Below are 12,835 nucleotides of genomic sequence, written 5' to 3' on the forward strand. Positions count from 1 at the left end.
GTAAGGGAAGGAGGGGTGGCTCCAGAAAGTGAGAATGTGACATTGGGGGTAAAGAGAGGATGGTGGGACTGATGGGAGAGCACTCAGCAGGCTCGGGTCTGTGGGCAACCTGGCCCACCATATGCTATTTTGCAGACAATTAACAAGTGATTAGCAGGACTGTTTGAGTAAGTGCGTCTGTCAGGAACCTCAGAGAACATGCCAGGGGTGAGATGGCCAGGGGCTGGGTGATGACGGACACTGGCCCCGGGTGGTAAGGAGGTGGCCAGGGTGTCCACCAGGGAAAGACTGTCAGTGTGTAGGTGTGTGTTTGTTGGTTGGTTGGTCAGTCACTAAGTCATGTCCAACTCTTGCAATCCCATGGACTGTAACCCACCAGGCTCCTCTGTCCATAGATTTCCCAGGCAAGAATAATGGAGTTTGTTGCCATTTCCTTCTCCAGGAGATCTTCCTGACCCAGGGATCGAATGCGCATCTCCTGCTTGGCAGGCGCATTCTTTGCTACTAAGCCACCAGAGAAGTCCATGTGTGTATGTAGGAGGTACCAACATACAAGGAAGCCTGGACGTGTGTTGCACATACACAGGCGAACTGAATGGGAACCTGGGGCAGAGAACAGAACAGGGGCTCCCGACCTCAGCTCAGCTCACAGCGGTGCAGAACCTCCCGCTTGGAGCAGGATGGGGCAGCCGGAAGTTTCCCTCATCGAGAGGGGCCCACCACCCACTCCCTATCACTTGTTTGGCTCCCTTGTGTTTTTCCAGAACTCAGCATCTCTCCAGAGGCCTTCCTTGGTTGTCCTCAGCAATGGGATCCTTCTGCCCCCCACTCTGGTGCCCTTGGCCCAGCTCATCTTATCCCTCTGACACCATCACCCTTTCCTTAAAACGTGAGCTCCATCAGACAGCCCACACCTCCCTCCTGTCCCCAGGCAGTGCTGGGCGCATGCAAATACCCAACAATGCCTGCAGAATGGCCAGGGAGTCAGAGGCGTGAGGTTCCAGAGGATCCAGGAGTTCCTCCCTGCCACCCGCCTGCCTCCCCTCCCCGGATTCTCCTTGCAGGTTCCATGGGCACCCTAACTACAGATGGGACCCCTCTACCCTCCACCAGGCCTTTGCTGAGTCCATGTGTTTGGTCCCAGCGCTGTATGGGAAGGAGCAGGCCCAGGCCCTATCATTCCAAGGCTCATGGAGTGAAAGCAAATGAGGTCACAGGGCAGAGAGGGGCTCCAGTTCACGTGCTTGGGCAGGGGTCCTAAGTGCCAGGAGAGGCATCGTCAGCCCAGGAGACAAGGAACTGACTCTCAGAGCAGGTAGACTTTGGTGGGTGGGTTTAGGAGGGCTTCCTGGAAGAGAGTGGCTCAGAGCTCTTTGGGGAGGGTGATCCTGGAGAATGTGAAGTGAGAACCGGGAGGGCACTGCTGAGCAGGATACAGTCGAGCTGGAAAGCTGGTGCTCAAACTGGGACCTATGAGCTGAGAAAAGGGTCCTTACCCTCCGGTAACCTGGTCCAGCTCACATACTGTGTAGAGAAGGTGGTGTGTTATTCAAGATCACGGCATATATAAATCTGGATTCAAACCTGGGCCTCCTGACCCCAAAGCCTGAGGTGGCGCCTGGCTTCTACAACCCAGACCTGCCTGAGGCTGAGTCCTGGGCTGGGGTCAGAGCGGTGGAGGACATGGCCCCTGGGGGTGGGTGCAGCATGTCTGGTTCTTTTGGTCTGTCCTTACCAGGGTTGTCGTCCCTTAAGAAACAGGTGTGGAGTGCCTCTTCCAGGAAGCCCTCCCTTCAGGCTCTATCTGCCCCGATCCCTTCATGAACTCCCTCTTCCTTCATTAGGCTGTGCCATGAATGACTCCACTGGGGATGGATAGATCTGCTTGAGCTCACAGTCCTCAGAGGCTGGCAGAGTGTGTGTTGATGGCCTGTACTGCTGAATGGATACTGCACCAGTCCTGGCTTAGACCCTAGCCTGAACTGGCTCCTGACCTCCTTCCAACTCTGAGCCTGGCTGACCCACACACTCACCCTTTAGCAATCTGCACAGCTCCTTGTTGATGGCATGTCCTGCCAAAGTTGCATCCAACCCCACTTTTGGGTCACTTTGAAACTGTTCGCCCTTCGGGTTTATCCTGCTCCATCCTGTGCCCCCTGAAGAGCCATCCCACGGATATCACAGCACTGGCATCCATAATTTGGCCTGTTTTTCCACCATGGTAGTTAGCCTTATATGGCCCCTAGTCCCGGGCCCGTTCTCTTGGCTGGGGCAGGCCTTTGTAAAATGACTAGTCTGGGCTCACATAGGGGCAACCAGACAGAAGAGATGGGACGTGCCTGGAGAGGGAAGCAGAAGCCTGCCTTCTCAGAGTTTGGCAGCTAGGCTGACAGAAGATGCCCTCCTAGCCCCTCCCCAAAGAGCAGTGAGTAAATAGCTGAAGGACTGAACAACAGACTTTATTAGAAACGCTCTTCATTCATCAGTCAATTCACATTAAGGTGGCAGGAGGCAGTGCCATCTGGGGCTCTGGTGTCCCACTGTTGTGACAATTTCCAGTTAAAAATCGGTCTGGGCAGAGAGTGTTGGAAACACAAGAGACGCCCTGTGGGGGTGGTGGCAGCGGCGGCCGCAGCATGGGTCCCCAGGGAGGCCAGGCCAGGCCAGTGGAGAAGGTGCCCCATGTCCACCCTTCCACTTACAAGGCTGCCCCGTGGCCCCAAGCTGATAAATACACAACATGTTACACACGCACGCGCGCGTGCATACACACACAGACACACACACACACACGTGAAACAGAAGCAAACTCACGTGAGTCTCCTCAAGTGAAAAAAATAATTCACTCAAATAAAGCTTTGTGGCAGCCAGGCTGCATCCTGAATGGACAGTTGCCTGTAGACCCTCAGCTCCCCATGAAGGCTCCCCAGCCAAGGACATCACTCCCTCGGGTGTCACAAGGCCCCCAACCCTCACATTAGCACCTGTGGACTAAGTACTGCCCTCACCACACTCCTCTTTTAAAATGCATGGCTACTTAAAATAACAACAATAATAAAGGAGACACTCATTCTCTGGGGTGAATTTGTCAGACTCAGCTTCCCTGAAGAGAGGTGCCCAGAGCATCCAGAGACTGGGGTCAGGGTGGGGAAGGGGAACGCATGAGAGGGGAGGTAAACAACATTCAGAGAGGTAAGCTGGGACGAGTCTCAACACCACTTTGTCTGCTCGCCAATTCCACAGCTGGGCATCCCTGGGTCACAAGTCTTTCAAAGGGGCAGAGAGTCCTAAAGTGTCCTGACAATCCTGCTGCTCTGGGAGGGGCGGGGGGGCCCCAAAGGGCACGTGTCAAGCTGCTTTTACCATTCATTATTCAGAGGCAAAGTTTTCCCTAGAGCAGGACAATTTTCCCCTGGCCCTGTCTGCAGTGGGGCCACAACACAAAGTCCCCTGCCCAAATGTTTCATTCATTCTCTTGAATAAGGGAACAGGCTTGCGGATCTATATCGGTGGCCGCTGTGTCCTGCTCAGCGGGGCAGGATCTCCAACCCGGCGCAGGCTCCGGGCTCTTCCTGGCTTCCAAAGAGGTGTCTGACTTGGGAGGGTGGCTTCCAAGGCAGCAAATCCTTTCGGCAACAGACATTGTGTTTGTCTGGGGAAGACGTCCTGGCCTTTCAAAGAACTGAATGTCCCAGCGAACCAGGGTGGGGAGGGAGACTCCTTCCTGATGTACTGTGTGACCGAGAAGGGACAGGCCCAGGCTGTGGGTGCCCCCGCTGCCCCCGGCTCACTGGTACTGCAGATAGTTCTTGAGAGACTGAGGCAGGGGCAGGGAGCTGATGTCCTGCAGGCGCTGGCGGCCCAGGGCCAGGCGGATGCATCTCCGGCACAGGTCCATCAGCGGCAGGGGCTCGGCTGCAAGGAGAGGGAGGAGGGTTAGAGTCTTGTGAGAGCCTGTCCTCACATCTCTCCCATCCACCCCATGCACAGTCCCGGCTGCCTGCCCCGGGGCTGCCCTTCAGGGCCCTGAGCTCCTCTGAGAAGCTTTCTCTGGTCATATTAGGAGAAACTGAAGGCTTAGAGCAATGTTTTTCAAATTGTGGGTGCAACGACTAAAGACTCATGGAATCAATTCATTGGGTGGTGACCAGCGATAAAGAAAAGAACGGGAAAGAAAAGAAAAAAACGGAGAGGCATGTAAGGGGTGAATACTGTTCCATGAAAGCTCTCTTTCCAATGTAGGTGTCCATTGTGTCTCAATGCAAAAAATACTCCTCATTGCAGGTCATGATAAAAGTGAGAGCAGCTGACCTAGGGTATATCCTCTTAGAAACACGTGGGGCGGGGGCTATTTGGAATGTCTTTAAACCCTCAAACTTCTCTTCATAATCTCTTTTGATAGTCAGTGGAAGAATGCATTTTCTTCTAATGTCTATTTCTGGAAAAAATTCATGAACTAAAAGTCATAAGCCATGGAACCTCTGGACATAGGACCAAGCTTTAACTAGGTTTATTGGAGAAGGCAATGGCACCCCACTCCAGTACTCTTTCCTGGAGAATCCCATGGATGGAGGAGCCTGATAGGCTGCAGTCCATGGGGTCGCGAAGAGTCGGGCACGATTGAGCGACTTCACTTTCACTTTCACTTTTCACTTGTATGCATTGGAGAAGGAAATGGCAACCCACTCCAGTGTTCTTGCCTGGAGAATCCCAGGGATGGCGGAGCCTGATAGGCTGCCGTCTATGGGGTCGCACAGAGTCGGACACTACTGAAGCGACTTAGCAGCATTGCAAACACACTTATGAAGCTCTTATTCTCTTCCAGGCCCTCTGATCGGACTCTGGGGATACCGAGAGTCCAGTACAGAGAGCTCTAAGCCAAGGCCAAAGACAGCCTTGAAAGTGGAGGAAGACTCGACATCTGGAGGTTTAAATACATGAATAACTGTAGTAGAGTGTAACACATGCAGTAATTGTTCCATGCACAAGGACAGAAGCCAGGCCATTGTTTGAAAAGCTTTAAAGGAAGGATACCTGAAGTGGGGTTTTGAAGGGTGAATAGGAGCTTTATGTGATGTGAGTTGGGACGTGTTCTAGGCAGAGAGAACGGGTAAAAGCATAGAGGTATAAGATAGGACAGGCTGGGAGGTCTGGAGAGAGGGGAATGGTGCTACTCAGCTGGATCAGGAATGAAGAGGATGCTGTCATTTGCTGTCTCATGTGGCTTGTGCAGCCCTAGTTTTCCCAAGCCCACAGGAACATGCTAGAGGCCTGTAGCTGCATCTTAGCACTTTTCTTTTGTCAATAGAACATGTGATGTTTAAAAAGCATTCTATAACATGCTAAGATACAATAAAACTGTAGGTGGTAAGCACTAACACAAGAGCTGTGATAGGAATAATATCACAAGGGAATGGAAAGAATAGGGGAGTGTTGAGAGTGCATTTTATAGGCATTTTCATTTATTGGAGTTGCAGAGTTAATGAGAAGAACCCTTAAAATCAAAGCCAGACTTGACTGCTGCATTGGGAGCCACACACAAGAGCATACCTAGCCATCCTTCATGTGGGGCAAGGCTGACGGGTGGCATATCTGGGTGGGGGATTGGTTTTAAATGCGCTCACCTCTGTATCCTCTTTTGATCCTCATACAAATTCTTTAGGCTGACCAGGGAGGCCCAGACATCCCTTCTCTCCCAGGCCTAGAAAGCAGATCACTCTCCTAGAGTTATGTGGTCACACGGTCAACATGCTTAGGCCAACACCTGAAAACCCCCTGGAGACCCAGGGGGCCTCTCCCCTAGTAACACCCTTGCACCCAGCTCTCCTCCCCCTTTCCCCACCTGGTTCTCATCCAAGCTTTGCACTGTCCCCAAAATTAGGTCTCTGTGAACCCCTTTCCCTGCCTCTCCACCTGAACTGTCCCATCTTTGACCTCTTGACCTTCCCATGGTCTCCTTTTAGTTCCTACAGAACCAGTGCTTGCTGCCTGTGCCATTGGACATTAGGGAGAAAAAAACCTTAAGTCCTTATTTAATGAGAAATCGCTACTTACCAGGCAACACCAGAGATAAAATACGATTGTAGCTACTGTTTACTGAAGGTGTGTTGTGTGGCCAGGTGCTGTGCTAAGCTCTTTATCTGTCCCAACTCAGGTGCTCTTTAGACTTCCCTGGTGGCTAAGAGAGTAAAGAATGTGCCTGCAATGCAGGAGACCTGGGATCGATCTCTGAGTTGCAAAGATACCCTGGAGAAGGGAATGGCAATCCACTCCAGTATTCTTGCCTGGAGAATTCCACGGATGGAGGAGCCTACAGTCCATGGGGTCATAAAGAGTCAGACACGACTGTACCCACTCACATGGGAATTGGGTAGGAGCTATTATTATCCCCATTTTAAGGAGGAGGAAATAGAAATACAGAGCAGGTAAGTTACTTGTCCAAAGACACGCAGCTGGTAAATGGCAAAGCTGGGAGTTGGACCCAGGCGGCTGGAAACTGAAAACTCTTATCTCTTAGCCACATTTATTGAGCTTCTATTCTGTCCCTTTGCTATGTTAGGTTTATTTTATTTAGAGTTGATGCCATCTACTTCAGAAAAAAAGGAGACTAAGGCTCAGAGGGAAAGAGGCTTGTCTGGACAAGCACAGCACAAAAGCCTGTATGCGGAGCTTCATGCTGCTTCTTTTAAACACCATGCAGTAATAGAAAATCACTTTAAAGTATGAAGAAGGAGAAGGTCTCCTGCCTCCCAGGCTCACACAGTCCGAAGACTCTTACTTTGGCTCCGACCACTTTTCAGGTCACTGATGCCCATCTGTCCCACCATGAGGACTGCACCCACCTAAATGGGCTGCCTTAGGGCCTTAGGAAGCATCACTATGAACAAAGCTAGTGGAGGTGATGGAATTCCAGTTGAGCTATTTCAAATCCTGGAAGATGATGCTGTGAAAGTGCTGCACTCAATATGCCAGCAAATCTGGAAAACTCAGCAGTGGCCACAGGACTGGAAAAGGTCAGTTTTCATTCCAATCCCAAAGAAAGGCAATGCCAAAGAATGCTCAAACTACCACACAATTGCACTCATCTCACACACCAGTAAAGTAATGCTCAAAATTCTCCAAGCCAGGCTTCAACAATACATGAAACATGAACTTCCAGATGTTCAAGCTGGTTTTAGAAAAGCCAGAGGAACCAGAGATTAAATTGCCAACATCTGCTGGATCATCGAAAGAGCAAGAGAGTTCCAGAAAAACATCTATTTCTGCTTTATTGACTATCCCGAAGCCTTTGACTGTGTGGATCAATACAAACTGCGGAAAATTCTGAAAGATGGGAATACCAGACCACCTGACCTGCCTCCTGAGAAATCTGTGTGCAGGTCAGGAAGCAGCAGTTAGAACTGGACACAGAACAACAGACTGGTTCCAAATAGGAAAAGGAGTATGTCAGGGCTGTATATTGTCACCATGCTTATTTAACTTATATGCAGAGTACATCATGAGAAATGGGCTGGAATCAAGATTGCCAGGAGAGATACCAATAACCTCAGATATGCAGATGACACCACCCTTATGGCCGAAAGTGAAGAACTAAAGAGCCTCTTATGAAAGTGAAAGAGGAGGGTGAAAAAGTTGGCTTAAAACTCAACATTGAGAAAACTAGGATCATGGCATCTGGTCCTATCACTTCATGGCAAATAGATGGGGAAACAGTGGAAACAGTGAGAGACTTTATTTTGGGGGGGCTCCAAAATCACTGTTGATGGTGACTGCAGCCATGAAAATCTTTTATTTTCACACTTGCTCCTTGGAAGAAAAGTTATGACCAACCTAGAGAGCATATTAAAAAGCAGAGACATTACTTTGCCAACAAAGGTCCGTCTAGTCAAAGCTATGGTTTTTCCAGTAGTCATGTATGGATGTGAGAGTTGGACTATAAAGAAAGCTGAGCACCAAAGAATTGATGCTTTTGAACTGTGGTGTTGGAGAAGACTCTTGAGAGTTGCTTGGACTGCAAGGAGATCCAACCAGTCCATCCTAAAGGAAATCAGTCCTGAATATTCATTGGAAGAACTGATGCTGAAGCTGAAACTCCAATACTTTGGCCACCTGATGCGAAGAGCTGACTCATTTGAAAAGACCCTGATGATGGAAAAGGTTGAAGGCACGAAGAGAAGAGGAGGACAGAGGATGAGATGGTTGGATGGTATCACTGACTCAATGGACATGAGTTTGAGGAGGCTCCGGGAGTTGGTGATGGACAGGGAGGCCTGGCATGCTGCAGTCTATGGGGATGCAAAGAGTCTACACGTCTGAGCGACTGGACTGAACTGAGCTGAAACAGGCTGCCCTGCCACCAAGACACCTTTTCTGCTCTCACACCTGCCCATTTCAACGTGGACCCTGTCAGCCATATTCCCCTTCTCATGTTCTTCAGAGCCATCAGACACCCCCCTCTTCTGGCATATGCCCTCTGGGGGATCTCCAGGATTTCAAGCTCTAACTCTGCCAACTCTAAGTCTGTGCCTCTGAAAATGGTACTGGGAGTGCTTGTTTCTTCACTTGCAAAATGGAGCAACAAATCCCCAGGTTCCCAGAGGAGATTAAAGGAAATGACAAAAGCACAGCTCGTCCCCCTGGGCACGGTGCATAGCGGGAGCTAGGGAGACTGGTCCCCACTCTTGGTGTATTGGTGGAACAGGCCTGGGCGCCACCTTGACTGGAAGTGCTCTCTGCCTTCACCCAGACAAACGTGGCAAGGACTTTCTATTTCATCTTTTTTTTTTACCTTAAAAAATTTTTTTAGGGCTTCCCTGGTGGCTTAGTGGTAAAGAATCCACTTGCCAATGCAGGAGACATGCGTTCAATCCCTAATCCAGGAAGATCCCACTTGCCATGGAGCAACTAAGCTCGTGTACCTCAACTACTGAGCCTGTGCGCTAGAGCCCAGGAGCTGAAACAACCCAGCCCGCGTGTTGCAACTATGAAGACCAAGCACTTACAGCCCGTGTTCCACAATAAGAGAAGCCACCACGATGAGAAGCCGGCATGCTGCAACTAGAGAGTAGCCCCTGCCAAACACAACTAGAGAAAAGCCCTCAGAGCAACAAGAATTCAGCATAGCCATAAATAAATACATAAAAGTATGTTTAAAATTTTAAAATAAAAACATTTATTCTAAAAACAATGAACTTACAGAAAGTTTGTGAGTATGCTACAAAGAACTTTTTTCCTGACCCATTTGAGAGTAAGTTGCCAACCTGATGCCCAGTCACCCCTAATTACTTTAGTGTGCATTTCCTAACAAATGGGCAATGGGGTCATTCTCCTGTATGTACCACAGTGCAGCCATTAAACCAGATTATGTGGCACTACTCCCGTGGATTAATAATACTCAGGCCCCATTCAAGGATCACCCATAGTTTCAAAATGGCCTTTCTAGCAAAACAGCCCAGCTAAGAATCATTCGTTGCATTTAGTTGTCCTGTCCCTTTTATCTCCTCATTCATTGTTAAATTACAATTACAAGGAGATGGTGAATTAAAAGACATCAGCCAGACGCATCTGTCTTAGGGCTCCCAACCCCCAGCCTGGGCCTGTCACAGGGGGATGGCCCAGAAACTGTCTATTAAATGAATGAATTGACTTGCTACTTTGGGGTGTGTCTTCTATAGCTGTTTCAAGCTATTGAAATAAATTGCTCTCAACTGGCAAGGTTTCTGACTTAGCTCCCCATACTCCTGTAAACCCCCTGAGAACAGGGCAAGAGGCTTGTGATGAGGGTTAAATGAGTTAGAAAGTATAATGCACTTGGCACAGTAACCAGTAGGTGTCAGACATTTGGCACCTCTGACTATCTCTTCCCCATCCAGGTCACCCTTTATGAGGATGAGCTTGGGCAGGGCTGTTAATGAGGTGGGGTCTGCTGCGAGGCCGGGCTTCCCTGGTGGCTCAGATGGTAAAGAAGCCGCCTGCAATGTGGGAGACAGTCCCTGGGTTGGGAAGATCCCTTGGAAGAGGGCATGGCAACCCACTCTAGTATTCTTGCCTGAAGAATCCCCATGGGCAGAGGAGCCTGGTGGACTACATTCCATGGGGTCACAAAGAGTTGGACATGACTGAGCGACTAAGCACTGCTGGGAGGACACCAATTCTTTCTATGAGTGACAGAAGATGGGTTTGTATTTTGCATCAGGAAAATCTGGAGCTGTTAAGGTTTGACAATCACTGCCAGGATTTAAGAGCTTTTGTAAGAGCTTTTAAAGCTCCAGGCACATACTAGGTCTTCAATGTCCAGAATGCTAAGCCTGGTCAGCAAACTCAATTCTGTGTGTTCCCTGCCCACTTAGGAGCTGAAAAGAGGGAAAGAGCTCTGTTTTTCCCCATTCCTCCACAATCACTGAAATCAATCCAGAGCCCAAACTCCAAAGGAAGTGAGGGAAGCGAGAGGGGCTGGGGTTCAGAGTATGCCTTTAGCCCTCAATGTGAAATATAAACCATCTCTCCTTTCTGAGGGAACTTTAACTGATGACTTCACAGCAACCCCAAAGCACACAGAGAAAGTTCCTGCCATGGCTGTGGAGCTTCCAGAGCTCTGAGGATGTCCAGCGTGGCCTGGGCCATCCCCCAACTCCTCTTTCTTGCTCCCTCTGGCTTTGGAGCCCTTCTCAGAACTGCCAGATGTCAAGGCTTAGAAATGATCACCCAGGTGGGAAGAGAAATACAGCATCTTTCAGCGTGGGAGCCATTCTCAGAAATATTTTCTGACAAAGATGAACTCAAAAAGGAATCATTGTTTGGAAAACCAAGTTTCCAAATAACCAATAAATACATGAAAAAGTGCTCAACTTCAAGAAGTATCAGAGAAGTTCAAATTAACACCATGATGTGACTCTGCTATATGCCAACAACAGTGGCTGAAGTGAAAATAAGGTAGTGGTAAATGCTGATGAGGATGTGGAGCAACTGGAGCTCTCATATGGCTTCAGGTGGGTGTGTAAACTGGCACAACCATTCTGGAAAACTGGGAGTGTCTACTGAGACTGAACCTATGGCCACAGCCTCCCCTGGTATATACAGGCTCACCAAAATGCATGTGCTTGGATGCTTCAAGAATTCTACTCTCTACCCGTGGTGGAGTGCACACACAAGCTATGTCTCTTCTTAGGGTGTGGTGCATGTGGTGTTTAGTCATAAAGTCCCTTCATTCTCATGGGTGATTAGTAGCCTCTTCTCATGCTGTGTGTACTTAGTTGGTCAGTTGTGTTCAATTCTTTGCGACCCCAGGGACTGTAGCCTGCCGGGCTCCTCTGTCCATGGGATTCTCCAGGCAAGGATACTGGAGTGGGTTGCCATGCCCTTCTCCAGGGGATCTTCACAACCCAGGGATCGAACCCAAGTCTTCTGCATTGCGAGTGGATTCTTTACCAGCTGAGCTACCTGGGAAGCCCCCAGTCTCTTCTTATAGCAGAAAACTAATCAGCCATGAGAATGAAGGAACCACGTGTGTGCGTGCTAAATTGCTTTCAGTTGTGTCTGACTCTTTGTGACCCTTTGAACTGTAGCCCGCCAGGCTCCTGCACCCATGGGATTCTCCAGGCAAGAATACTGGAGTGGCTTGCCATTCCCTTCTCCAGGGGATCTTCCCAACCCAGAGATCGAACCCAGGTCTCTTATGTCTCCTGCATTGGCAGGTGGTTCTTTACCACTAGCACCACCTGGGAAGCCCAAAGGAACCACAATTACATTTTTTAAAAAAATGGATGAACCACTCTTAATTTGAAGTGAAAGAAGTACATATGGTGAAACCTTATCTGTACAGAGCTCAATAGCAAGATGATGAAATCAGGCAGTGGTGACATTGGGGGAGCAGTGACTAGGGAGGAGTGGATATTGTTCTGCTCCTTGATTTTGAGTTCTGGCAATACTCAGTGTGTTTACTTCGTAAAAATCATCAGGCTTAATCACCTGAAACTAGTATACTTTCATCCTATTTGTTATACTTCAATAACAAGTTCATATTAAAAAAATTAATCACTGGCTGAGTTAGGAATGCCTTGTTTCCCTGGTGGGTGGGTGTGGACACAACACAAGCGAGGCACCTTCCCACCTTCCCACCTTTTGGCCTCAACAGACAAAGTAGGTGGAAGGGGCTGGCTTGAAATACCAGCTCCTGCTCTCACCACCAGTCGTCCAGAGAGCTGGCTCATCCCCCTAGAGTCACATTTTTCTCATCTGTAAAATGAGGGTAGCAACACCTCTATCTATGCCTTGTGACGACGGTATGACATAACATGCCTCTTGTTCCAAAGGCGTTCTCTCTACAGTATGTCTTATGTCATCAGTCCAAGTGGAACCTTTAAAAATAGTAAATAATTTACTTATTATGGTCCTAAAAATGCCCCAGTACGTCATCCTAATTGACAACAATGCTCTCTCTACTCTTGATGAAGACTTACTGGAGCCAGGGCTGGATGTCTGGTTCTGTGCTAAAAATACCACAAGGCAATCATTTCCAAAGTTTTCCAATGAGCTGAATTTTCGATAATTCTCCACCACTTACCCCCTGTATGACCCACAAAACTTCCCAGGAGCTCTGTTTTCTTGTCAATAAAACGGGTGCAGTAGCTCATCTGGTTTTGATGGTCTATGTGAAGGAAACAGTGGAGATCTAGGTGCCTTAAGCTCCTTATCTGGGCCCCTAGAAGTCTCCTCTGCTGACGGTGGGGAGATGTCAAGACACCAGTCATCACCCTACCCCCATTCCTGTATCCGTATTTTGGAAAAAAAAAAAAAGATGAACATTTTTAAGGTCAAGATACGAAATTCTTTTGGA

General features: G+C 48.9%; 1 protein-coding gene across 5 annotated transcripts in view; it reads right to left on the reverse strand.

Moving 5' to 3' along the window:
- Nucleotides 1-2,443: 2,443 nt before the first annotated feature.
- The window catches only part of SPSB4 (splA/ryanodine receptor domain and SOCS box containing 4), a 122,629-nt gene continuing 112,237 nt past the window's right edge, over nucleotides 2,444-12,835 (reverse strand). For all 5 annotated transcript variants that reach the window (XM_081573993.1, XM_081573992.1, XM_081573991.1 and 2 more), the window contains one exon: nucleotides 2,444-3,915. In XM_081573993.1, the coding sequence (XP_081430119.1) occupies nucleotides 3,788-3,915 (128 nt within the window). In that variant the 3' untranslated portion in view covers nucleotides 2,444-3,787. The remainder of the gene's footprint in view (nucleotides 3,916-12,835) is intronic.

Source organism: Giraffa tippelskirchi, chromosome 2, assembly GCF_054371585.1.
Source record: "Giraffa tippelskirchi isolate mGirTip1 chromosome 2, T2T-mGirTip1v1.2.pri, whole genome shotgun sequence".
NCBI lineage: Eukaryota > Metazoa > Chordata > Mammalia > Artiodactyla > Giraffidae > Giraffa > Giraffa tippelskirchi.